Source organism: Rattus rattus, chromosome 2 (genome assembly GCF_011064425.1).
Source record: "Rattus rattus isolate New Zealand chromosome 2, Rrattus_CSIRO_v1, whole genome shotgun sequence".
NCBI lineage: Eukaryota > Metazoa > Chordata > Mammalia > Rodentia > Muridae > Rattus > Rattus rattus.
The window spans coordinates 3,624,833-3,650,827 of record NC_046155.1 but is presented as its reverse complement, the minus strand read 5'-3'; the positions used below and the strand labels follow the sequence as shown (position 1 = coordinate 3,650,827).

General features: G+C 54.2%; 5 protein-coding genes across 8 annotated transcripts; 4 read left to right on the top strand and 1 right to left on the bottom strand.

Annotated features, from left to right (window-relative positions):
• Nucleotides 1–255: 255 nt before the first annotated feature.
• Acy3 (aminoacylase 3) lies at nucleotides 256–3,476 on the top strand. Of its 2 annotated transcripts, none has more exons than XM_032891277.1 (6): nucleotides 256–971; nucleotides 1,425–1,620; nucleotides 1,884–1,977; nucleotides 2,082–2,189; nucleotides 2,289–2,398; nucleotides 3,112–3,476. In XM_032891277.1, the coding sequence occupies exons 1-6, from the start codon at nucleotides 736–738 to the stop codon at nucleotides 3,325–3,327; spliced, it is 960 nt and encodes a 319-aa protein (XP_032747168.1). In that variant the 5' UTR covers nucleotides 256–735; the 3' UTR covers nucleotides 3,328–3,476. The 2 variants fall into 2 exon arrangements, with proteins under 2 accessions (XP_032747168.1, XP_032747167.1); XM_032891276.1 differs by having other exon boundaries at nucleotides 257–971; nucleotides 1,884–1,947.
• A 5,299-nt stretch (nucleotides 3,477–8,775) lies between these two features.
• Nucleotides 8,776–12,842, top strand: Tbx10 (T-box transcription factor 10). Its single transcript, XM_032891275.1, has 7 exons — nucleotides 8,776–9,875; nucleotides 9,953–10,054; nucleotides 10,339–10,510; nucleotides 11,129–11,284; nucleotides 11,515–11,582; nucleotides 11,800–11,894; nucleotides 12,253–12,842. Exons 1-7 carry the CDS (start codon nucleotides 9,574–9,576, stop codon nucleotides 12,540–12,542), a joined length of 1,185 nt encoding a protein of 394 aa, XP_032747166.1. The 5' UTR covers nucleotides 8,776–9,573; the 3' UTR covers nucleotides 12,543–12,842.
• An 855-nt stretch (nucleotides 12,843–13,697) lies between these two features.
• Nudt8 (nudix hydrolase 8) lies at nucleotides 13,698–15,429 on the top strand. Of its 2 annotated transcripts, none has more exons than XM_032891274.1 (4): nucleotides 13,698–14,186; nucleotides 14,529–14,661; nucleotides 14,953–15,030; nucleotides 15,121–15,429. In XM_032891274.1, the coding sequence occupies exons 1-4, from the start codon at nucleotides 13,993–13,995 to the stop codon at nucleotides 15,346–15,348; spliced, it is 633 nt and encodes a 210-aa protein (XP_032747165.1). In that variant the 5' UTR covers nucleotides 13,698–13,992; the 3' UTR covers nucleotides 15,349–15,429. The 2 variants fall into 2 exon arrangements, with proteins under 2 accessions (XP_032747165.1, XP_032747164.1); XM_032891273.1 differs by having other exon boundaries at nucleotides 14,529–14,706.
• A 105-nt stretch (nucleotides 15,430–15,534) lies between these two features.
• On the top strand, nucleotides 15,535–20,038 carry LOC116890795 (double C2-like domain-containing protein gamma). 2 transcript variants are annotated; one of them, XM_032891272.1, is made up of 11 exons: nucleotides 15,535–16,615; nucleotides 16,733–17,036; nucleotides 17,185–17,264; nucleotides 17,336–17,407; nucleotides 17,565–17,674; nucleotides 17,749–17,884; nucleotides 18,002–18,055; nucleotides 19,135–19,292; nucleotides 19,381–19,462; nucleotides 19,582–19,678; nucleotides 19,749–20,038. In XM_032891272.1, exons 2-11 carry the CDS (start codon nucleotides 16,793–16,795, stop codon nucleotides 19,877–19,879), a joined length of 1,164 nt encoding a protein of 387 aa, XP_032747163.1. In that variant the 5' UTR covers nucleotides 15,535–16,615; nucleotides 16,733–16,792; the 3' UTR covers nucleotides 19,880–20,038. The 2 variants fall into 2 exon arrangements, with proteins under 2 accessions (XP_032747163.1, XP_032747161.1); XM_032891270.1 differs by having other exon boundaries at nucleotides 15,535–17,036.
• Nucleotides 20,039–20,539: 501 nt separating this feature from the next.
• Nucleotides 20,540–25,770, bottom strand: Ndufv1 (NADH:ubiquinone oxidoreductase core subunit V1). The gene is made up of 10 exons (XM_032891269.1): nucleotides 25,470–25,770; nucleotides 24,309–24,391; nucleotides 24,029–24,199; nucleotides 22,789–22,972; nucleotides 22,323–22,512; nucleotides 21,611–21,823; nucleotides 21,358–21,524; nucleotides 21,068–21,149; nucleotides 20,790–20,935; nucleotides 20,540–20,705 (listed from the first exon to the last, which is right to left on the bottom strand). The coding sequence occupies exons 1-10, from the start codon at nucleotides 25,539–25,541 to the stop codon at nucleotides 20,619–20,621; spliced, it is 1,395 nt and encodes a 464-aa protein (XP_032747160.1). The 5' UTR covers nucleotides 25,542–25,770; the 3' UTR covers nucleotides 20,540–20,618.
• Nucleotides 25,771–25,995: the final 225 nt, after the last annotated feature.

Here is a 25,995-nt window from a genome sequence, read left to right as displayed (position 1 = left end):
AGTGCGACTTCCAGCAGGAGTCCCCAGAGACCCTTGCAAGTAGAACTTTCCCTATTCCCGGAGGACAAGGAGAGGGCAAGGTTAGGAACCAGCCCCAGAGACTTGGACCCATTAGGCTGAGGGGGAGTGGAGGCGGAGCTTAGGGAGTAGGGGCGGGTCCCTGCGTACTTTGACTGCCTGGCTCTCTGCCCAGCCACCGCCTCCAGTTCTCCGCCAACTTGGCACAAACATTTCCTTCCGGGGGCCTGCGGCCAATAAATACAGTGGATGCATTGGGCCTGTGGCCTAGGGCAGCCCAGGCTCAAACCGGCAGGTAAGAGGCCTCGAAGAGGCTCCGGGCCTGTTCAGAGGAGGGTGTAGAGGTGGCCTGGAACCCAGACGCTACCATCTATAAAATAGTTCTGTGGTGATGGCGTGGGTGGGAACAGTCTACCTTCTGAATGTCTGAGTCCCCTTCTCAGCTTCGGTCCTGGGAAAGAAAAGTGGGGAGATCAACACCCATCCTCAAAGAACGTTCCTGAAGAGGGACTGAGGTTGCAAGGGGGACAAAAATTTGGCGACTGGCGTCTTAAACTTGGCTTCTGGGTACAGGTGGGTCATAACTGACATCACTAACCAGCTACCTTCACGAGCAGCCTCCTGTCTCAGACTCTTCAGGGCCTGAGAAGCTCACCTACTGTCCAAGCTTCTGGATACTAGGCTCCACGTCTCTTGTGGACTCCTTCCCACACTGAGATGTGCTCCCTGCCTGGGTCCCGGAAGCCCCTGCGCCGTGTGGCTGTGACTGGGGGCACCCATGGGAATGAGATGTGTGGCGTCTACCTGGCCCGGTACTGGTTACAGAACCCAGGGGAGCTGCAGAGACCCAGCTTCTCAGCCATGCCAGTTCTGGCCAACCCAGCAGCCACAGCTGCCTGTCGCCGTTACATAGACCGTGATCTCAACCGCACCTTCACACTCACCTTCCTTGGGTGAGTACCCTTGGCCAGGTTGGCTGGTCCACACAGCCAAGTACTAGCATTCCTACAGACTGGCCTCTGTGGCTAGCAAGGCACCTCTGCCTTTTCTTAATGACCAAATGATTTAGAGAGGCCCAGACCTATGTCGCCTCTTTCAGGAAATCTACCCTGACTGTAGGCTGGCTCTATCACTGAACCTTAGGCCAGACTCTTACCAGCTGGAGTGAGAAACACATGGAGAATAGGACTAACATGTGAGCCTCAGGTTACTGGAGACACAGCAAAAGACTGGGGTGGAGGTGGGACTACATGAAGCATCTGGCCTGGCCAAGAGCAATCAGGGAAGGCTTCTTGTAGGAAGTGGCATCTAGCTACACCCCTCTCCCCTGCCCAAAAGTGAGAAGTTAGCCAAGGAAAGGAAGACTGCGAAGATGTGGACTGATGTCCCCCATTCCTTCCCCACAGTTCCACCGCTACCCCCGATGACCCATATGAAGTGAAAAGAGCCCAAGAGTTGAACCAGCTACTGGGTCCCAAAGGCACATGCCAGGCTTTCGACTTTATACTAGACCTGCACAACACCACAGCGAACACTGGGGCCTGCCTCATTTCCGAAGTCTCCCAGAACCCCTTCAACTTGCACCTGTGCCACTACCTACAGGTGGTCCATAGAGGGCAGGGAGGAGGGCAGGGAGGAGGGCAGGGAGGAGGGCAGGGAGGGGACAGAGAGATCAGTGCCACCTCTCTTCCCCGGGGCCTGCCACCTGAGGTACTTCAGACTCGCTGTAACCTTCCAACCAAGGAAAAGAGGTGGGTCGGGGCAGGTGACCCTGTGCTTCCTGTACACTGCTTTTCCCAGCGTCAGTGCCTCAGTTTCCCCTCTCAAGAAGGCCTGGGTCCTGACTGGTCCCTCTCACCCCACAGCTGCAGAACCCGGGGCTGCCCTGCCGCCTTTTCCAGTTTGAGCCACCTGGGTCAGAGTCCTACAGTATGGATTCTGTGGCGAAGAATGGCATCTGTGAGCTGAGGGGTGGGGAGGAGAGCAGGGGGTGGAGCTAGAAAGGGTAGAAAAGACCCCTGGGCCTGGGGTGTCTGCCTGACATCTTCTTTCCTGATCCCCAGGTCTGGAGCTGGGCCCCCAGCCTCAGGGCGTGCTGCGGGCTGAACTGTTCTCCCAGATGAGAGCGATGGTGGCCTCCATTCTGGACTTCATCGAACTCTTCAACCAAGGTGAGACTGCCCAGTAGCTTTTAGGGAAACCGAGGTCTGAGGAAAGGGCTGTCTTCTGGAAACCAGAGGAACAAGTGGTCACACACAGCCTCCCCACAGGCCTGGAATTCCCCGCCTTTGAGATGGAGGTCTACAAGAACTTGGGCAGGGTGGACTTCCCACGCACCACAGATGGTCACCTGACTGGCACTGTGCACTCTAAGCTGCAGGTCAGTGTGGCAAGGGTTGGGGGGTAAGGGTACCCTGAACACCAGACTGAGCCCCTTGAGCTGGACAGTAAGCTGGCCCAATCCACACTTGCACCTAGAGCCTCGCCCTGGGTCTGGCATTTGGAGAAGCTTAAATCTTCACTGTGGGGAGAGGGAGGCTGGTGGATACTGTCCTCCTTTAACTGGAGAAGCAGAAGGGAGGAGACAAGACCCAAGTCGCCTGCTTCGACGTGCAAACGTTCTTTTTCCATGCCTGTGAGCTGACTGTCCGCATGGGGTCGCTGTTAAACAGGGTCTTGTGCAGTCTGGTAGCCTTTTTCTACAGCAGTCTTAGTAGTTTTAACCTTGTTCTTGACATCTGGGAGAGCATCCTAAGCCAGCCCTGCCCACATGCAAATGCTGCATAACATCAGCTATATTGGAGAATCTACTTTAAAAAATATAAACACGCTCTCTATTTTGTCTGAGAAGAGACTGTAAGTATACAAGAATGATTCTGGTGAGAGTATTTCTTGATGGCATCATAGCCATTTTAATTTGCACAGTATGCACCATGATGTTCTTGAAACAGCAAAATCGCCCTCGTGACACATTTCTCAGAACTAATCTTGTCTCTAAGCAGTGCTCCTTGGCAAGAGTAGGGTTACCCTCCTGGGGGAGCGTGGGGGCAGAGGTCACAGCCTCAGCAACCTTGGCCTCGGCTCTCCTCCCAGGACCACGACTTTGAGCCGCTGAGGCCTGGTGAACCTATCTTTAAGCTGTTCAGTGGAGAGGACGTACTGTATGAGGGGGACTCCGTTGTGTACCCTGTGTTTGTTAATGAGGCCGCCTACTACGAGAAGCACGTGGCTTTTCTGAAGTCTGAGAAGATCCGGATCTCGGTGCCTGCCCTGCCAGGGCTGACCCCCAGCTCCACCCAGACTCCCTAATCCAAGTCATACGCCTACCTAACCTCAGTCTCCCTATCTGAGCAATGGGTCTCAAGACACAGTTCCAAGCCCGGGGTCTCCTGTCTCACTCTGGACACCATGTCCTTTTCCAGACAACTGATCTCATGATATAAAATAGACTGTGCCCCCCCCAAAAGTCACGGTTGTTGTTCTTTGCCCAGCATGGATTTTGACTAGGAAGGTGGGTGGAAGAGGGGAGGGGTGCCCACAGGATCGTGCATGGACCTTCATATGTGGGCATACTGAAAGGGAAACTGGGAGAAAGCCAGCTAATGTAACCTTGGGTCTGGGGCCAGTGATAGCCTTCTCTGTGTCTGTGTTTAGTCACACATCCTGGGGATAAAGAAAGATCCAATATGTGAGGGAGATCTGGAGATGGACTTCCAGGATCTAGGGGTAGGGGAATCCCCAGCCCCCCTACTGGCATGTGCCCATGTAAACGTACACAGCAGTGCTTGTCCATGTTTGTGCCTACCTGTGTTCTTCGAGTATGTGTGTGGTCCCAGGAATCCTGGGCCTGCAGTGTTCTTTTGAGGTGATCCCATGCATAGCTAGGTACATGGCCCGGGTGGCTCAGGGGAGTCAGGATGCAGGTGGGGTGCACCCAGGACAACTGCCCAGCTGCAAGGGCACTGGGAGGAGATGGCCAGGGTTGGGGCAGAAGTCAAGGTCCCTTCACCACAATCACACCACCTTCTCAACCACCCCTCACACCGGCAAGAAGGGACCAGTGAAAGGTCCCAGTGGTGTCCCTTAGTCCTTAACCAGGTGCCCTGCTAGGTAGGCACAGCATTAAAAACTACTCAGGAAAGGTCAGGATCTAGGGCCCAGAGCTCTGCCCTCCCACAGCTGAACTCTCTGGGCCTCTGCAGTCTGGCTGGCTCATTCATCTCCCCGCGGCCATGGCTGCCACGCTGCCTCCTGGTATTGAGCTGTGAGATGAGAAGGTGTGAAGGATATGGGTGCGCCAGGGAGCAGCTGGCAGGCAAGATGGATGAGAGGGCAGTGGGGGGCAACAGGAGCCTGGGGCAGGAGGGAGGACTGCAGGATGGCTTGCCTTGTACAGTGTGCATATGTTCATGTACTGGGCTGTGGGTCCTATCTGTGAGACTATACATACAGAAGCCCCACCCACTGTCCTGTCGTGGATAAGCCTTTGAGTTCATGAATGTACATGTAGGAAGCGGCACACACACACACACACACACACACACACACACACACACACACACACACTCAAGGCCCAGCAGAATCCAGGCTGGCTCACTTCTGAGAATCTGGGCTGAGGAGGAGCTGCTAAGACTGGGACAGGATCCCAAACCTCTCCCTTTTCTCTCCTGCTTCCCACTCACCACACTGAATTCTGGGGCAGGAGGTCTGGGGTACACGTCATTGGAGGACCCTGGGAGATGCTGGCACCTTTTGACTTGCAGACAGCACCCTTTCTTGCCTGACTGAGAGCGCCAAAGGCAGTGTTAGTGTCCAGTGGAGTACGGATCTGTGCAAGGTGGGATCCTCCCAACTGCGTGTGTGTGTGTGTGTGTGTGAGTGTGTGTGTGTGTGTGTGTGTGTGTGTGTGTGTGACATGTTTCCAGCTTCAGACTGGAATCTGAGGGGCATTGAATGGATGGCAGGGAGAGGCAGGGCTATCTGTCACACTCAGACAAAAACACCCCTCCAGCCATGGCTTGTGTCCTGTCCGTTTGCCCCCGTAAAGACCATGGCCTCTATGAACACAGCCTTCTAGCACCAGACTCTGTAGAGGTCTGGATACTCCCTCCCAGGGTGGGCTGAGGTAGCCTGGCCTGCTGGGCTGTTAAGTACAGGCAAGGGATGTTCTCAATGAAGGAAGCATGGGCTTACAGGAAGCCCAACCCCTGGGCAGTGACTACATTTCCCTCAGAACAGATGGGGAAGCTTGGAGGAGGTGCCTTGCAAGGCCGGAGAGGACCAGTGTGCACAGCGGATGCTCAGCCTGCCTCGGTGTACTTCCTGGAGACGGCAGGTGACTGTCATGTGAAGGATGACCCCTGCTATGCTACTCTTCAGCTAAGGCTGGATCATCAGATTGTTCACGGAAGTCAGCGACACTGAGACATTGGACTGGCAGGAGAATCTAAATATCTTCCACCCAATCTAGAGCTCCCTGCCTCCCTCGTGTCTCCTACCTGTCCATTACAGGGACAAGCTGTAGGCGATACCAGTAGGCTGGGGTCTTAGGCTAGGAGAGAGGGCATCACCTCTGCACTTTGCCCGAATCTGTTGCCTCCCCTTCAGCCCTTCCATCTAGGCAGACATTGGCCCCTGTGGACACCAGGCTGTCCTCAAGACAGCACCCCGCCCCCCACCTGCAAGGGGCCCATTGATCAGGAATAGCTGGGGGCCTCTTAGCTGGAGAAGGGAGAGAGAACCAGAAGAGGAGAGGGGGAGTTTTGCGACGTCACAACCTTCTCACCTGCCCCCTTCCACGTGAGCCTGCCTTTAGAGCCAAACCCAGCCAGTGGCCCAGCTCCAGACACTGCAATCAGAGGTGGTTTGGAGACACCCCCAGAGCATCCTCCAGTGGGCTTTACGAACATCCAGACCAAGAGTCCAGCTCAGGAGGAAAAGCCTCAGCCAGGGATTCGGAGAGAAGACAGAAGGCGATCAAGGAGGGAAGTACTGAGGACTGGGCACGGGTGCATGCTTAAGAGTGAGGTGTGTTGCTGAGCTGAGCACAGGAACCAACCCAGTGTCACTCACTGGCTACCCCTCCCTGGGTGAGGCTGCAGCCTGAACTGAGACCCGGCTGTCTGCATGGCAGGTAGGTATAGGTTCAGGCTGTAGAGGTGGCCCCGTAAGTGGATAGGCTTCCACGTAAGAGGCTCCCTGAACTATGGGCTCAGCTCTTGCTGATCTTTCCTAAAGGTCTCATGCCTGCCTCAGCTCACTCTCTGTGGGTCAGGGCTGCAGAAGGCATGACACAAACCCTGTCCGCACAGGCTCTGTAAGCAGTCCAGTGGCACTGCCTACCTGGTGTCATGTTAGACATGAGACACCCTCCAGCCATCTATCTCTTTTATTACTTATAATTTCTGCATGTGCATATTCCTAGACACACATGCATGTGGGTGTGCATGGTGGAGGTGGGATAGCCGTGGAATGTTTGCAGGGGTCAGAGGACAACGTTTGTGAAGCTGGCATTCTTCTGCCATCGCACTGGCTATGGAAATGAAACTCCGGTTGTCTGGCTTTCACCACCTCCATTTAGCCTGCCGAGAGGCTCCTCCAGCCCTCCCACCCGTCTCTGCCTCTACCTGTCCAACGGTGTCCTTTGCTCCTGCTTACCAGGGGGCACTGCTGGCAATAGAGACCTTGCCTCCTGTCTCTTGGCCACAACAAATTCCGTGGATCCTCCCATGTGCAGCCCCTTACTGGAATGCTCACCATAAAGTTTTTTTTTGTTTGTTTTTTGGGTTTTTTTTTATTCTTAACAGGGGTCTCGTGCAGTTGAGGCTTACTTAAATCAATATGTCACTAAGGATGACTTCAGTTTCCAAGCATTGGGAGTACAGACGTGCACCACATCTGACCCAAAATAACCTTCTTTAAAATCCAATGCTGGGGGCTTGGGGATTTAGCTCAGTGGTAGAGCTCTTGCCTAGCAAGCACAAGGCCCTGGGTTCGGTCCCTAGCTCTGAAAAAAAGAAAAGAAAAAAAAATCCAGTGCTGGGCATTGAAACCAAATCCCCGCGCATGCTAGGCAGGTGGTCTATTGCTGAGCTGTGTCCACCCGCACCTTTAAACTGTGGGGCGTATACATAAGTGTTCACTACGTTTGAGCGCATAGCTCATGGCCTTAGGACAGTCACGGCTGTGGACTCCTTGCCACAGTCTGCTTAGGGTTTTTTTTTTGTTTTTTTTTTTTTCATCTTATAAAGCTGAAACTCTCATCCCCACTGAACATTTCTCCTCCTGCTGCCCTGGCAACCACCACTTCTTTCGCCTTCTGTTAATAGAACTCTACGGACCGGCTCTGTGCTTCTGGCCTATCTAACGTAGCAGAATGCTCTCACAGTCTCTCCCCACTGCATCGGAAAGTCTTTTCTTATGAAGAGTGAATAATATTCCATTGTGGGATACATTTTCTTTATCTATTTATCTGTCAGTGGACACTCGATTGCTTCTGCCTTTTGGCTACTGATGCAGTGCTGCCCTGAGGTGGGTATGCAGACACCGTGTGTGACAATTCTGTGTTTAGTTTCATAAGAAACCTCTGGTTCCAATTTCTCCATAATTTTGCTCACGCCTGTTAAGTTCTAGTTTTTTTTTTTATTGTCCTCACAGATACCTTGACGGCTGGCCAACATCTTACTGAAACTAGTACCTTGGTTTTGTTTGTAGTTTTTGAATCAGAGTCTTGCCTATTCTGTTTACTTGTTAAATTCCCTTTCCTTCCCTTTTGTTTTTATTTATTTATTTTTTTGGAGACAGGGACAGGGAGACAAGGTCTCATGTAGCCCAGACCAGCCTCAACTCACTATGTAGCTGAGAAAAGCCTTGAACTTCTGATCTTCCTGCCTATACCTCTCACGTGCTGGCATTACAGAATGTACCACCATGTGGTATATATTTTTAACGTTATGATGGGAATTGAGTCTAGCATTTTGTGCACAGTAGGCAAGTGTCCCCAGCTGGGGGTCATTATTTTGTTAATATTTATTTTATGTGTGCTGGTTAGGTGTCCACTTTATACCAACCAGTCATTTTGGACGTGGGACCCTCACCCAAGGGATTGCTTGCATCGGATTTGGCCTGTGAGCATGTCCTCAGGGCACTTTATTCATTAGTGATTGATGAGGATGCGGCCCACTGGTGTGCGGTGCCATCACTGGGCAGGTGGTCCCCGATCGTATAACAAAGCAAGCAGAACAAGCCATGAGGAGAAAGCCAGTAAGCAGGCGTCTTCCATGGCCTCTGCCTCAGCTCCTGTCTCCACACTCCTGCTCGAGTTCCTGCCAGACCTCTCTCAATGATGGACTGAGAGCTATAAGCCAAACGAACCCTTGTTCCCCAACATGCTTTCAGTCATGTTTATCAGAACAATAGAAAGTACACTAGTCCAGTGTGTGTGCACACGGAAGTCAGAGGATAAGCAAGGTTGGTTCCTTCCACAACACAGGTCCTAGGAATTGAACTCAGGTATTCAGCTTGGCAGCAAGCTTCTATCTCATAGCCCAAGTATTGTTACTTTAAATAAGAGATGGGGGGTTGGGGATTTAGCTCAGTGGTAGAGCGCTTGCCTAGCAAGCGCAAGGCCCTGGGTTCGGTCCCCAGCTCCGAAAAAAAGAAAAAAAAAAAAAAAAAAAAAAAAAAAAAGGGGGCATTTGGAAGCTTTTGGCCAAGATTATGACTGAGACTGTCCAGAACGGGAAGGGGGGGGTGTATACACAGCCACAAATGTCCTAATGCCATGAGCTGTATGCTTAAACATGGCTAACATGGTCAGTTTTACACTGTGTATACTCTAGCCACAGTTTGAAGGCTTTGCTGGGGCTATAGCTCAGGTTTCGGTGTCTAGGGAAGATAATTTGTATGATCTGAGAGCTCCCGTCGGCGTCCTTCTCATCAAAGAGCACCAGGCTGCTGGGGCTCCACGGAGCTTCGTGAGCTCCTGTCACACACACTTCCTGCCCCCTCAGGTGTACACCATCGATAAACCTGCCACCTTAGAGCCTCCTGTGTGTCACATTCTGCTCTCATCCATGTGTGTCTGCCCTCTGAGATGGGGAAACTGGGGATCCAAACAACTTGCCCAAGGCCGTGTGGCTGTTTGTCTATACCCCCCCCCCCAGGAACTTGCTGGCGGAAGGATTTTAAATTAAACACGGTGGCCGTAATCCTAGCATTTGAAAAGCTAAGGCAGGAGGATTCCCTCTAGCTTGTAGCCAGCCCTGGCTACCAAAGAGTTGTGGTGACGCATGCCTGTCCCTAGCTCCTGGGAAGTGAAGGCAAGAGGATCAGGAGTTCAAGGATATCTGGGGCTACATAGTGAGTTTGAGGCCAGCCTGGGCTACCTGAGACCATGTCTCACGGAAAAACTAAAGAAGAGAAGTTCACAGTAAGGAACTGCACAGTGATGTTGGCTGACATCACTGGGGACAGAAGCCTGGCAGCAGGGGCCTTCCAGCGGAAGAGGTCTCAGACAAAGCCTGAAAGATGAGGCTGAACAGACAGTGAGTCAGGATGATAAGGTCGGGGATTCGTGCTCTCTCCACAGTCTTCCTGTCTGCTGGCCTTGGGGTACTCGCTCCTCCAGAGACCTATCCGCCTCCTGTGAACAGTGCCAGCTGGGAATCCCAGCTGGGGACACCATTCCCCTCAGGCTCCTGCACCATGTCCACAGAAGCCTACGCCATGGCAGAGCCCACTGGGCAGGGCCCCAAGAACCCACGTGTGTCCAGCGTGATGGTGCAGCTGGAGATGAAGCCACTGTGGGAAGAATTCAACCAGCTGGGCACAGAGATGATTGTCACCAAAGCGGGCAGGTGTGGGCATGGACAGTGGGGGCTGGGCCGGGGCTGGGGGGAGGGGCACAGCCAGGCTGAGCACCTCCTTCCCACAGGAGGATGTTCCCAACCTTCCAGGTGAAGATCGTGGGCATGGACACGCTGGCTGACTACGCGCTGCTAATGGACTTCATCCCGCTGGATGACAAGAGATACAGGTAGACCTGGCAAGGAAGCAAGGGGGCTGAGAACAGGAACTTGACCCTGAGGGCAGAGAGGGTGAAGTGGAGCCCTTCTGAGTCCATGCCAGCGGGGCCCAGCCTAGAGCAACAGGTCTTAGGCAGAAGACAGAGGAAATGGGCTAGCCTGAGGCATTAAAAAGCAAACTGAGCATGACAGGGTGGGGATCAGTATCTTCACCGTCACCTTGGTTAGACATGGCACTGAGTAGGGCAAGGACAGCCCCTGAATTCTCACTCTACTCCCCCACCCACCCACCCAGGTACGCCTTCCACAGTTCCGCTTGGCTGGTGGCGGGCAAGGCTGACCCTGCCACGCCCGGCCGAGTACACTTCCACCCTGACTCGCCAGCCAAGGGTGCCCAGTGGATGCGGCAGATCGTGTCCTTTGACAAACTCAAGCTGACCAACAACCTGATGGATGACAATGGCCACGTGAGGCACAAGCCACTGGGCGGTCATGGGGAGGAACTGAGCCAGTTGTAGCAGGGTGGGACTGTGATTGTGATAAAGCCTGGAGCTAGAGCTCGAGGGGCTGGTGTGGTGTTTGCATGGAAATCTAAACGAAGGGAGGAAGAGGAGGTGAGAGGGGAAGCAGTTTGAAGCTTAGGGGACCAACTAAGCAAAGGTCCCGAGGCCAGAAAACATGGAGTGAGTTGAGAGACCGACCACAAGGAGACTCCCAGTGGGGCTAGAGTGGAGACAAGGAAGCGGTAGGTAGGCTGTCCCACAGGGTCAAGTGCCCTGGGTGAGAGCCCAGGTTATGGCGGTCAGAGCAGGTGTATGTGTCCTGCCCGGCTGCTGTGTGGAGAACGGGTGGGCATAAGGAAGAGGTGTGGAGGCAGGGAGGCCAGCCAGGAGGCAGCTGAGGAGATTGGGTGAGAGACGACCAGTGCTGCTACAAAGTGGTGGGTGGAAACACTGGTCAGGTTCTACAGTTCTGAAGATAAAGCTGCAGGTGGACAGTAGGCAAGGAGAGGGTAAAAGAGTCTTGGGCCCAGGGAGTGTGGCTGCACCAGCTCTACCCCTACACTCGGCTCCCCCCTCCCGCAGATCATTCTCAACTCCATGCACCGCTATCAGCCTCGTTTCCATGTGGTCTTCGTGGACCCGCGCAAGGACAGCGCTCGCTATGCCCAGGAAAACTTCAAGTCCTTTGTCTTCACGGAGACCCAGTTCACAGCTGTGACAGCCTATCAGAACCATCGGGTGGGTCGTCCCACAGCTCCCGAAGACCAGACCAGCTCTGAGGGGGTAGAGACTGAGGCTGGAGGTGCCTCTGTCCTTGGACATCTGCCCTCCTGCTGGCACTAGAGATTCTGGGCCAAGGGGGTCTGGGTCCTGCTGACTAGAAGCTCCCAGGGGACAGAGTGGCTAAGTGTGGGCTTCCAGGGCTCAATGGCTGGAGGCCAGTCCACAACTATACTTTCTCTCTGCAGATCACACAGCTGAAAATTGCCAGCAACCCTTTTGCCAAAGGCTTCAGAGAGGCTGACCCAGACTCATGGTATTGTCTCACTCCTGCCTTCTAGCTCTAAGCACAGCTCTGCCCCGCCCCTCCACCCCAAGCAGCTCCTAAGGCCTTCACTCCTGACCTGCTCCATGGTCATGTCCTCTAGTTTGCCCTGGGATCCCCTATCTGACTCTGACTGTAACATCTGGAGTGGGGTGACCAAAACATCTCCTTTGGTTTCCTGCCCCATTCCTGCCTTCCCTATCCTCAGGCCTGTGACACCCCGGCCACTGCTCAGCATCCCTGCCCGGAGTCGTAGCAGCCTTGGTCCCTGCCTGCTTAAGGGCTCTGCAGAACGAGAGAAAGGTGAGGACCCAGCCCAAACACACTGACAAGCACAAAGGCCTCCAGGAAGGAGCTACACCATGACCGGCAACATCCTCATCCCCCACCCCTACCTGGGCAGGAAGGCACAGGAGAGAGTGGGGCAGGGACAGGGTTTAGAGCTAAGGAGGGGTGCCTGCTGGGCTTCCTGGAGGGGGTGGATCCTGAGTTGGGCATTGAGACTGGAAGCTCAGCTTGGGACTGGGAGACAGTCGAATAGAGAAGGTAAGGAAGAAAGCTCAGGCAAAGAACAGGGACAAATACTACATAGCCTCAATATCAGGACTGGGGATGTGAGGGGAAATCTGCTGCGGTCCACTCACACCATTTTCTCCCTCAGATACCAGTGGAACTTCAGCTTCCAGCCCCAGGACCCCTACTCAGACACACCATCAGCTGCTACCTGCCCCTGATGTCCTGCTGGCCCCTGCCACCTACAGACCCCTCCCTTACCAGAACCTGTACCCAGGATCCCCAAGCCACGCTGGGACCTCAAGAGCCCGGCTGGCACCTTACCCTCTCCCCAACATTAGCACTGCTGGAAATCAGGAAGACCCAACCTTCGCAGCTGGGCTGGGGCTCCTGCCCACCTCTGCCCTGTGCTTGGTGCCTAACCAAGACTCGCAGTGATGGCCAAGTGCTGTGGAAGCCCCTCTACCCTGTGCCCCCCCTCTCCTACCCTCCTCTGTAGAGACGTCTCCTAAGGAGAGCAGCACAACTGGAAGCCTGGGCAGCAGTGGTTTCTGCCTAAAAGCCAGTCTGGGGCCTGCCAGCCTCGGAATCAAGCCTACTTCCTACTCAAAAGCCCCGAATCCTGCCCCCCCCAGCCTCAAGGATGATTCCTCTAAATCCTGCTTCGATTGTCCTTCCCCCACATTAAACTGCTTGGCACCAGCAGTCACAGCACTTCTGTCCACAAGAACTCCCAGACCAGACAGTCCCATCCACTTTATAGATATCCAAAAGGTGGGCCCAGAGCACAGGTTGATGGTAACTGACGACACCAGCAAGGCTGGTGTGTCCCCTATTTTGTGCACCCATATAAGGACGAAAGCGGTTCAAAGAGGTTTCCGCTCACAGTCACACAGCAAAGTACAGCTGACACTCATCACTCCATTTAAATGCAATGCTCTAAGGCTCGTCCTGAGGACCAGAGGGAGGCCATCAAAGTGTGCCTAATATATAGATAGGGATCACATAGACCAAGGTAGAGGATGGTTGTAGACTTGGAGAGCCGATCAAGGCCAGAGGTAAAAGTCCAGATAGATAGGGGTTGAAGTCCTCTCGGTAGAGACTGGTGGGATAAGGCTGAGGAAGGCTGGTGTTCTCCGTTCTCCATGGGTACCTAGGAGCACCGGAGGACTCCAACTCAGCTCCGACTCAGAGCTCTTCCTGTGAGACGTTCTGGAAAGCACGAACACCCACGAAACGAGAGACAAGGAGCCCAGAAGATCTTCAACAGCCAGACATCCCCACTCCCGAACCCGAAGTCAGGACCCATTCAATTCAAGTTACCCAAGTGATTCGGAAACAAGAGTTCAAACTACACTGATAGGGAAGTTATGCCCCTGAAAAGAAACTCAAGCGAAGTGGGCCAGCTTTTCCGGACATGCCTTCCACCAGCTCTAGGCCAGGTCTTTCCTTTAGGTGGAGCTCTGGTCCCTGTACGCAAAACCACTACTGCCCTGGCCTAGCAAGCTACGCCCTAGATGCCCCAACCAAATCGCCTCTGTCGCCCAATAGCAGCAAAACCTGCTCTAAGTCACACCCTCGACGGTCTCCCAGGCTATGCCTAAGCAGGCCTGGTCTGGAACTCCCCCGAGATTCCACTCCAGCAGGCACTGTCTCGTCCATCTCGGAGGCTCCACCTCTGCAGGGACTGTACCGCCGGCCTCTAAGGCTTTGCAAGGGCAGTCCCAAGCCTACCCGCCTCCCATACCGGGCTCCGAGAAGCCACATCCCTCCGAGGGCACGCCTCCTTCCGGCTCCCACTTAGGTCCCCGCCCAGCGCCGGAGCTTGCGTGCTGCCGCGTCCCCTCACTTGCGGACTGGTGTCACCTGTGTCCCGGACGTCTGGGACATGCTGCCTGACTGCCTGTCCGCAGAGGACGAGCAGCGCTGCCGGCAGCTGCTAGCACGGACCACTGCCGGGTTACGCTCGCGGCCCGCGGCGGCCGCAGTGCTTGTGCCGATGTGCCTGGTGCGCGGGGTCCCGGCGCTGCTCTACACGCTGCGCTCTAATCGCCTGGTTGGGAGGCACAAAGGGGAAGTCAGGTACGCCGGCTTGCCGGCGCACTACCTGTGGCCCGCATATCCCTCTGAATTTTCCCCCTTCATAAATAGGACTCTACCCCTTATTGTAAACTGGAGAGAGACGATCCGGCGCTTCCCTTCTTTGGCTTCGCCCTCAGCAAAAAATTGAGGACACCGGGGTCGATATCGCACCACTCGGACACCATAGGCAGACATGGGGTGTCTGACCCCCAGCATAGTCTTAGCCAGCTGCCAGACCGTCATGCTGTAATCTGTATCTCCAGTGCCTGTCCCCTTTAATGGCACAGGGAGGTAAATGCCTCCTGATGGCCTGTGGTCCCAAGACTCCCTCTGCTCGTTTAGTTTCCCAGGTGGTAAGTGTGATCCTGACGACCAAGATGTAATACATACGGCCCTTCGGGAGACTCAGGAGGAGCTGGGCCTAGAGGTGTCCAAGGAGCACGTGTGGGGTGTCCTGCAGCCAGTGTATGACCGGGTGAGCCACCCTCATCCTGTCACACCCAGTACCCCAGGTGACCGGGTAAGCCAGCCCTGCTCAGTTCAGGACAGGGTCCAGGAAGGCTTGCAGGGTAGGCTGCATTGATCTAGGCTCGGATGATAACTGGGAGATTTTGAGTAGTACAGGTAAGGGAAACCTGCGAAGCAGCATGGCAAGAAACCAAGGACTGGAGGGTTTGGCCATGACTATCCAAGGCCTCTGGATGGCAGAGTCGGGTCTGCTTCATAGGTTTGCTCCTCCTGACTGCTCTTTCTCTTCCTACCCCAGAGAAAGGCAACCATAGTCCCGGTGCTTGCCAATGTGGGCCCACTGGATCTGCAGAGCCTCAGGCCCAACCCTGAGGAGGTGAATGGGGGCTACTGGGGAGCGGGGCTAACCTACCAGGGGATTCACAGGCAGGCCTCTGTCCAGCCTCTCTCTGTCTCCTGTCCACAGGTGGATGAAGTATTTGCGCTGTCTCTGGCCCACTTGCTGCAGACACAGAACCAGGGGTATACCCACTTCTGCCAGGGTGGCCACTTCCGCTACACACTGCCTGTCTTCTTGCATGGACCACACCGTGTCTGGGGCATCACAGCTGTTATCACTGAGCTCACCCTGAAACTGCTGGCCCCTGGCATCTACCAGCCCTCCCTAGCTGTCCCCGAGTTGCCTAGAGGTTGAGGCCTGCCCGGCCTTTCAGTGCCTCTGCCTTGATTTGGCCAGGCTACTCCAGAACTGATTAAAGAGTGTTTGACAACTCTGCTCTGGCATCTTCCATGTGGAAAGTGAAACATGGGGCATGGTAGCACACCCTTGTAATTCCAGCATTGGGGAAACAGACAAATGGATCTCTTGGGGCTGCTGGCCAGCCAGTATGGGCTGCTAGGTGAAACACAGCCCAATGAAAGACCCTGTTTCAAAACCATGATAGAGACTTGGTGAATGAAGGCACCTGTCACAGAGCTTAATCTTTAAGACCCACATGGTGGGAGGAGAGAACCAACTCCTGTAAGCTGTCCTCTGGCCATGACACGCATGCTCATGTACATACATACATACATACATACATACATACATACATACATACATACATACATACGTGTTTAAGAAGTGGCGAAGCCAAGCATGTGACATACCCCTCTAGTCCCCGCACTCCAGAGGATGGAGAATCCAAGGCCCCCTTTTACTTGGGTGAAATCGTGAGACTTTGTCTCAGAAACCAACAAGCTGACGTGGAGCAGAAGGGAAGGGGTGCTGGGCAGCTCCTGTCAGTGAGCCCCCCTCAGAACACCTCAAACAACATGACCAATGGCCAGGATGAAGGACAGTCAAGTCAAAGACACTGCCTGGTAAGTGGAAGAAAGGATCTATAAGGAGATGGAGTGAGAGGCCGTTCCAACATACAGAGACCACCATAAGGCCAAGGGGAGGGAGACAGAGGAACATCACTGCTTTGATTGTATTCACAGCCAGGGGACAGAGCAGGAGTGTGGTGATCCCAATAGTTTCCTTCAAGGACTAGCATGTAGGGCCCTCCCAGACACTTCTACAGGAGGACCCCATCCCTCCATACCTCCACAGTCTCCTATCCCTCTCTCTTCCCTCTTCATCCCCCCTCATTTCTGCCCTTCTCACCTATTCTCTCCTGACTACCCCCCTCACACTCCTTTTGTCACCTCTGGCCCTGCAGCCTCTTTACCCAGCAGCAGGACCACATGATGTGGTAAAAATAGCTCCTTTCAACAGAGTGTGAATGGAGAGGGCAGAGGCAGGAGGCAAGGCTGGGCCCCCAGTGCCAGGGAAGGGCCCTTGGGAGGTGCGGGCTCCTGATCCTCTCCCTGCTCATCACACACTTGCTCAGATGGGTCACCTCAGTCTCAGGCTCTGTCACGCCAAACATACACCTAGAGCCGGCAGCAGCAAAGCAGTGTGACACAGCTCTTAAGAGGTAAGGATCCCAGAAGGCTGACTCCAGCCTTGACCCTCAGGTGGGGCAAGAGTCTTAGGACACCTTGGTCTGTCCCAGGGCCTTGGTGATGTCTCTTTATTCCATGTTGGTGGCCAGGTGCGTGCCCAGTGTTCCCAGTAGGTGGGAGCTTCTCTGAGTCTCTATGTCTGGACCACCATGGCATGTGCAGGGCCAGCCAGCGGGCGGCAGCGGGTGAGCATGCAGGAACACATGGCCATCGATGTGAGCCCTGGCCCCATACAGCCCATCCGCCTCATTTCCGACTACTTCCCACACTTCTACCCCTTCCTGGAGCCGGTGTTGCGTGTCCCAGATCGACAGGCAATGCTGGCCCCGGCCATCCACTCTGCACCCCAGCTGCAGCCCAACCCTGAGGCTGAAGGAGACTCGGATGACAGCAGTGAGTAGGGGAGACAATGGGATGCTCCCTAGGATGGGGTCAGGGGTGTCTCTAGCACCCATGACAGAGGCCAGGCAAGTGGCACTGTGCCATGTGGGACAAGTGGGTGTAGGAGTGGGGTGACCATACTTACTGCCTACTACCTTAGCTGCCCTAGGCACCCTGGAGTTCACACTTCTCTTTGATGTGGACAACAGCGCCCTGCACTGCACAGCCCATCGTGCAAAGGTGAGGATGGAGGCAGAGTTCCTGGGATGGGACAAGCCACAGGTCTCTCTACATCCATTTTCTGTTTCCAGGGCCTCAAGCCACCAGCCACAGGCTCTGTGGACACCTATGTCAAAGCCAACTTGCTGCCAGGGGCCAGCAAGGTGAGGGTAAGATCCAGGCCCTTAGAGAGCAGGGCCAGCTTAGGGACCCATTGTGATCCTACCTCACTCTACTCCAAGAACTTTAAATCTCAGTTGCTAGGACCCAGAGTAAGAGCAGGAAGCCAGGAGCGTGCCTGACTTGCCTTCCTGACCCCAGGCCAGCCAGCTTCGGACACGCACTGTACGAGGCACCAGGGAACCTGTCTGGGAGGAGACACTCACCTATCATGGCTTTACTTGCCAGGATGCTGGACGGAAGACCCTGAGGTGAGGACACAGCCACCATTTGGGAGGTAGGGGGTGGGGCTTGTACGACCAGGACTGACCTGGACGGCCACCAGGCTATGTGTGTGTGAGGACTCACGACTGCGGCGCCGGCGGCGAGCACCCCCCTTGGGGGAGCTACGAGTGCCCCTGAGGAAGCTGGTGCCAAACCGAGCCAGGAGCTTTGACATCTGTCTGGAGAAGCGGAGGCTGGTGAGTGGGCTGAAGCTCAAGTTGGGTCTACAGGACCAGGAGCCATGTGATTAGGAGAGTGGGGGAGGGGTCCTAGACAACATCTCCTAAAGTGACCAAGTGCTCTGATTTTTTTAGACCAAGAGGCCCAAGAGCTTGGACACAGCCCGTGGCATGTCTCTGTATGAGGAGGTAGGTAGCAAAGCTTGACTGAGCAGTCATGGAGACAGGCAGGCCTGTCTCAGGGGTGAGATGGACAGGGGTGCAGGCCTTTAAGGGCTTAGAGAAATTTGAGTCCATCTCTCTCATAAGTTCAAGAACTGCCAGGGTCTCAGGGGCTGGGCAAGGTGATAGTAACTCTTTTGCTAGGGCAGCCTGGAGATGAGGAACACTAGGCAGAGTCTGCAAAGGTCTCAGACTGTAGGTAGGAGGACCTGAAAGGTGGTGCTTGTGGTCAGAGGTGGGAGGAATGGGCAGAGTAGAAGGATGCTTATCTGCTACTAGTGTCAGTAAAATGGATACCTCTGGGGCTGCCTCTCAGGAGGCGATAAAGATGACTTCAGTGCTTACTCAACCCCGTCTGAGATCTGCCCAGAAACCCCAGCAGGAAGGACAAGGCTGGGAGGCAGGCCCTCCTCCTGCTCCTGTCAATAGTGTAGGTGCTCTGCCCTTTAGTGGAGCCCCAAGTTTCTGTGGTGTCTAACTGGCTAAGCTCAAGCATGTGAGCCCCACAGAAATCATGGACATCACCGAGAACCCTGATAGCCCCCACCAATCCCAGAGCTCATGTACACTAATCATGTCTCTGCACACACTGCCGGCAGAGCACGCTGGGGAGCTCTAGTGGCTAAGAATATGCAAAGAACATTCATAAGATGGTCTGCCAGGCAGTGGAAGTGAAGGTGGGCTAAGACTGGTCTCTCCCTGATGACAGCCTCTCAGAGCTACTTCCAATGCAAGGGAAAACCACTTAGAAAGCCCCTGGCATGGCTGTGACACTCACCATCAGTCCCCTTACTGTCCCCTGCGCTGACATGATCAGCAAACCCTTACCTCTTTTGAGCTTTGGAGGCTACATATCTACTGTAAGGTCTCTTCACTGGGTACTGGGAAAACGGCTACCTAGGGAAATAAACTTGACAGCCTGGTTTCTCTACAGCCATTTGTTCTCACGCTGGGACCTGGTCTCTGCCCGCTGGGACCTGGTCTTTGCCGGGAGTGGGGTGGGGTGGGGTTGACTGCATGGGGTCTGACACAGCTTGCACCTGCAGGAGGAAGTGGAGGCAGAGGTGTTTAGGGAGGAGCGTGGGCGCATCCTACTGTCCCTGTGCTACAGCTCCGAGCGTGGTGGCCTGCTAGTGGGTGTGCTGCGCTGTGCCCACCTTGCTCCCATGGATGCCAATGGCTACTCAGACCCCTTTGTCCGCCTGTGAGTAGAAACAGGCAGGTGGGCATGAAGGGTGAGAGGCTCCTTGGCTCTGCAGGGCCATGACTAACCAGCCCATCTCTCCCTCCAGTTTCCTGCACCCAAGTTCTGGGAAGAAATCCAAATATAAGACCAGTGTTCGGAGGAAGACCCTGAACCCTGAGTTCAACGAGGTGGGCCACAGTTGGGAGACTCCAGTCAAGTGTGGTCTTGATTTAGCAAATTCAGCCCTACTGGACCCTGTTTCTTAAGCTGCAAAGAACTCATATCTTTCCTGTCCCTTTCCCTACAGGAATTCTTTTATGCAGGTCTTCGAGAGGAGCTGGCCCAGAAGGCACTGTTGGTGTCTGTGTGGGACTATGACCTGGGCACAGCTGATGATTTCATTGGTGAGCAGAAACACGGGGTGCAGGAGGGAGCCTCACGGCCTCTGAGGGCTACTAACCCCTCCCTTGGCAGGTGGGGTGCAGCTGAGTGGCAGAGCCAGTGGGGACCGCCTACGCCACTGGTGTGAGTGCCTAAGCCACTGTGACCGCCGGCTAGAACTGTGGCACCTGCTGGACAGTGTGCCCCCCCAACTTGGTGACTAGTCAGCACAGGGCCCTGCTTGCAACTTGTTCAGGGGCCAAGATGTCTGCTGCATCTACAAAGAGCTCTGGGTTGGTCCCATCTGCTATGCTACGCACATTCTTGTCTCCTTCCACTCATGCAACCCCAAACACAAGCAAAATAAACACCTGCTTCTGCCAGCCAGGAGCCTGTCCTTTCTCTAGGGATGTCTGCCTCTTCCATGCCCTCACCTCACAGGGCAGACCAGCCCCTATTCTCCTGTCTCTCACCCCTTAGAGCAGTGGTTCTCAACCTTCCTAATACTGCAAAGCCTTTAATACAGTTTCTCATGTTGTGGTGACGCCCAACCATAAAATTATTTAATTTCTACTTCATAACTGTAATTTTGCTACTGTTATAAACCCTAATACAAATACGATGAGACTCCCAAAGGGGTCATGACCCACAGGTTGAGAACCGTTGCCTTAGAGGCTATGATAGACGGGGTGCGGCTCAGTGGCAGCACATCTACCTAGCACGTCCAAAGCCCTGGGATTGGTCCCCTAGTGCCATAAAAAGAGAAGTGGGCCAAGTCCACCCTTCACTGCCTGGTCCTACTCTGCTTCCCTTGCCCAGTGAAGGAACAAATCTGCACTCATGGGTGGGGGATAGAGGGGAGAAAAGGGAAGTCCCAGACAAGCTGTGATTGGAGAGTGGGCAGCACTTGTTTATTGTCCAGCTTCCCAAAGGGATGTAAAATTGGCAGGCTAGGATGCGGGCTCAGGAGGCCGCCTGCCTGGCCTGGTGCTGCTGGGCAAATCGTTGCATCCGATCCTCAAGTTCGGGCCGGAAATGTCGGATCAGACCCTGGGAAGGTGAGGGAGGCATTGAATGAACCAGAGTTCCAAATTCCCAAAGCTCCGGGCTGTCAAACAGCAGGGCAGTGTGTACCTGTACTGGCCAGGCGGCCCCATCACCCAGAGCACAAATGGTGTGGCCTTCTATCTGCTTGCTGATCTCCCACAGGGAGTCGATCTCAGCTGGCCGGGCATCCCCCTTCACAAATCGGGCCATCACCTTGTTCATCCAATCAACGCCTGTAGCAGAGCAGCACAAGGGGCCTGAGGGTCTGCCACCATGAACGGGACAACCCTGAAAGGATGCAGGCCTCATGGGGGAGGGTTAAGACCAGCTCAGCAACCACATCCCAACCTTCCCCGGAAGCTCACCCTCCCGGCAGGGGGTGCACTGGCCACAGCTCTCATGCTTGTAGAACTCAATGAGACGAGCGATGGCTTTCACAATGTCTGTCTAGGAGACAAGGAACAGTGCGCTGGCACCTTAGCCTCCCACAACACCCCTGACCTGGGCTCCAGAGTTTTGGCCCACACTCTCCCACTATACAGGGCTTTCAGCTGTAGGAATGGGGAGCCAAGAGTTAGTCAAGGGAACTCTCAGAGGCCCAGGGAGGGCACACACCCAGGCTGGCAGGAGGTTTGTGGGGCATGAGGGCCATTACCGAGCTATTCATAACAATAACCGCAGCCGTGCCCAGGCCCGTCTGAGCCTGCACCAGGGCGTCAAAGTCCATCAGCACTGTCTCACACACAGATTTGGGGATCAGTGGAGTGGATGAGCCACCAGGAATCACAGCAAGGAGGTTGTCCCAGCCACCTAAGACACCACCTGTGACAATTTCCAAAAGGATTGTCATGGCTATGCCACTGTGCCCTCTCACAGCTCTGGCCCCCCCAGTGGCCCGGGCCACTTACCAGCATGTTTCTCAATCAGTTCTTTGAGTGGCACAGACATCTCTTCCTCCACAGTGCAGGGGTGGTTGACATGGCCAGAGATGTTGAACAGTTTGGTACCTGAGTTGCGTTCTCGGCCAAAGCTAGCAAACCAGGTGCCGCCACGACGGCAGATGGTGGGGGACACAGCCACCGTCTCCACATTGGCCACAGTTGTGGGGCATCCAAATACTCCTTCAAGGAAATGAAAAGAGACCAGTGGCTTCCCAGGAAAGGGAACATGTTTTGTTTTTTGAGACTGGGTTTCTCTGCATAGCCCTGACTATCCTGGAATTTACTCTGTGGACTAGGCTGGCCTTGAACTCAAGAGATTCACCCACCTCTGCCTCTCAAGTGCACCATTACTCCTCTGGGAACATGACTCGTTAGTGGGATGTCCGCCTCTGTGGCAGTTCCTACTCTTGTCTCCACATCACTCCTGGTCCGCACCGCACCTGACTCCAGGGAAGCTTATTTTCTGTTCCCCACCACAACCCTAGCTCCTGGGACAGGAAGAAAAGTACACTGTCCAGAGAGGACATGGATATCTGACGTCAACTGAAGGCTGTGGGTGGCTCTGGCAGAGCCTGTGTTATTAACACCTTCCCCATACCCAGAAGGTACCTGGTCAGACCCAGGATCCCGCAGAGCAGAGCTAAGGCAGAGCCTCACTCTGGGCGGGGCAGAGTCTTACCCACATCTGCTGGAAAGGGCGGCTTCAGGCGTGGCTTTCCCTGCTTGCCTTCAATGGACTCAATAAGCGCAGTCTCTTCTCCACAGATGTAGGCCCCAGCCCCACGCACCACAAACACATCAAAATCATAATCAGAGTCACAGGCATTTTTGCCAATCAGACCTGCTTCATAGGCCTCTCGGATAGCTACCTGTGGGACAAGGTGTAAGTTTCCCAGCCCCACCACACCCCAAGAATCAGCCCCCAATCCAGAGCCCATGGAACCCTTGAAGACCTCCTAAGTTGAACTTTGGAGCGCAAAGGAAGAACTCTGAGGCCAGGTCACATTGTTGATAGATTCAGGAATAGACTCCCCCTTTCCCCACCCCATTCTTGCTGGCCCAGAAACTGGTATTAAGAATGGTTGTGCCAGGAAAGACAGCATATGAAGTGTGTGTGTACTGTCAGCCAACACCCATGTGCTCACCTGCAAATTGGAGGCCTCATTGTAGAATTCCCCTCGGATGTAGATATAGGCAGCCCGGGCGCCCATGGCCCGGCCTCCCACCAGGCAGCCTTCCACCAGCTTGTGAGGGTCATGGCGCATGATCTCTCGGTCCTTACAGGTGCCGGGCTCGCCCTCGTCAGCATTCACCACCAGGTACTTGGGCCTGTGGGGTCCTGGACATCAGTCAGGCTACAGACCCACCAGGACCCAGTGCTCAACCAAACTCCACTCCTTCCGCACTCAGCCGCCTCAAGGAGGCCAATCCTCTCTGTCCTACCCAAGGTTCTCTTTGTTCTACCTGTGACAGGACTCCCGCTGCCTATTCTGTCTGTGACCAGGTATGCCACAAGATAATCGATGTTCTCCTTAGAGAACAAATCCAACATCTCTCCCTGTGCTTCCCTTGAGAGTCAACTCAGTTCTTGGTCATAAGAACTGTTCTTCAACCTCCACCACAGCCCAGAGGCCAACAGGAGGGAGAATGAGTGGATGACTTAAAAAAAAAGTCAGGTAGTGGTGGTGCACACCTTTAACCCGAGCACACTCAGGAGGCAGGGGCAGGCAGATCTCTGAGTTCAAAGCCATCCTGGTCAACAGAGTGAGTTCCAAGACAGCCAGAGCTACACAGAGAAATGGTGTCTTGAAAACAATTTTTTTTTGTCTATTACATTTATTTACTAGTGGAGGCAGCATGTGCCATAAGACATATGAAGCTCAGGGAACAACTTCTGGGAGCCAGCTCTCTCTCTCTTCCACGTGGGTTCTAGAGATGACCTCAGGTAACCAGGCTTGGAGGCAGTACCTGCGGAGCCATTGTGCCAACCCAGGGGTTAACCTTATAATTTACATTCTAGGTGTCAACTGCATATCATCCTCAGACTCGGTCTGTCTGTCTGTCTGTCTGTCGTCTCGGTCTCCCCCCCCCCGCCTCGTACATGAAAAAATAAAAGAAAAAGAAGAAAGAAAATTCAAAAGGACCAGATTCTCCAAAGCTTGCTAATTACTAAAAGGTGAACAAAGTTGGAGTGTGAATAAGGTCTGCCTAAATCAAGATCTTGGATGGATTGTAAATCTTAAGTCTCTGCTGAGGAGAGACACCTCATAAGTTCTATCTATCCTCTTATAGCCTGCTAAGTTTCCCAGCATCAGCCCCAAAGTCCAGTGACTCAGCAGCCCCCTAGTGCCCTGCAACCAGAGCTCAGGATACTCCCCCACAAACCTGCCATCCGAGGGCTTATTCATAAAGCTCCATTTGAGGCCAGTGGGGAAGCCAGCACCACCACGGCCCCGTAAACCCGATGTCTTCATTTCACCCAAGATCCAGTCAGGCCCCTTCAGCAGGATCTCCTTTGTCTTGTACCAATCACCCCGCCTCTGGGCACCCTTCAGCCTGCACAGAATGGGAATGACGGGAAGGAGCCTTCAGCCTGGACAGAATGAGAATGATGGGAGGAGACGTCCTGCTCTATGGGCCCAGCAGGCTAAGGGCACTGCCTCACCTCCAGTCATGGCGCCCATACAGGTTGGTGAAGATCCGGTCTTCATCCTTCAGCGAGCCAAATGAGGTTTTCTTGGGTGCTGTCTGGGGAGACAGAAGGTCAGGAGGTCCAGCAGAGCTCAGGGACCATGAGGGGTTGGGGCAGAATTTTCATTTTCTTGGGTCTTTCTACATAGGAGGGGCTGGGCTACAGAGGGGCAGAGGCTTCAAAGTCTTTGAAGCATCACAGCTTCCGACTACCACTTATATCAGTGCTTCCTCTTTAGAAGTTACCAAGCTAAACATTCCATAATTCATCCTGGTAACATCCCCAAAGGAGGGAAACTGACGCCCTAAACAAAAGAAACTGAGGGAAGTTCACAAAGCTAAAAGCAGATGGGACCTAGTAAACCCACTTCAGTGACAGCACCAACATTGCTTCCCCAAGCCCAGCATAGATTTGTCTGGCTCTCCCACTAGAATAAAACCTGGTTAGAAGGAGGGGCTTAATTTTACTAACTCTGTTAAAGAGGTAGTATGTGGTCACTGACGGAAGAGAAATGTCCGATTGGGGCTGGGAAACAAAAGGTGTTTGGGGTCTATCTGAGCTAATGGAGAGGTGTGCGCTGGAATGGTTCATGACTTAGTAGAAAGTGGCTTGATATCCACTCCTACCTCCCTAAAAGCACTTCTCCTCAGGTGTAGTGACGGAGGTCTGTGGTCCCAGGAGCACTCAGAGAGACTAAGGTAAGAGGGTCGCCACTAGTTTGAATACAGCCTAGAACTATATAGTGAGCCCCTATCTCATAATAAAGGGGGAAAAAAAATCACAAAAGCGCTTTCTGGCCACTACAGGAACCAGAACACTGTCGGGGGGTTGAGGGGATACACATCTTTTCCAAAGTTGTTTTCTGAACTTTCAAGTGGGGCAAAGACCCCGATACTCGGCAAGGCTGCGAAGAAGAAACAACAGACTAGCTAAGATGCCTCAAAACCTGCAAACCTTACCCTAGGACGAGGTTGCTAAAACAAGAGAGGCTGGCCGGAGAGCATCAGTCCCGAGTTGGAACCGCTCATTTTTAATCCAGGCCGGGTAGTAGCCCGGAGAGGAGAGGCTTCTACCGGGGGACCAAACCCCGCTCGCCACGCATACACCCCAGGCCAGAATCAGGGTGGGCCTCACCGTGCCGCTGCTGAAACGCACAGATACCCGCACGGGAACCGACCCGCCGAGAAAATGCCGTGCTGCTAGCATCGCGGAAGCCGGACCGGTCACCTCCGGCTGTCACCTTCACAACTCCAAACCGAGGGACCGGCGCGACAGAAACACACGGGTGGGGGGCGCACAGGAAGTGCGTCACACGTCCCGCAGCCAGAGGCGTGTCCAGATGCCTCCGCGCCTTCGCGCTCCACGCTCCGCCCCCGCCCCCCCCCCCCGGCTCACTAAGGGGTGCGAGGGCACAGAGACCGGAAATTTATTCTGGTACTGGTTCTTCTGGGAGATGTAGTCCCGCTGAGCCAGACTCTCCTTTCTTGGAGACCAGTTTCCTTTCTCTAGAAAACAAGGCTCACATGTCGCCCTCTGCTGGTAAGTTTTTCACTTCCTACAGGCTCTGTGTTTAGTGGGCACCAGGTACAAATAGATGCTGGGGAGAGAATTAGTTGGGCTACAGCGGGATCGTCCTGATCTGGTGTAATTACGCTGACCT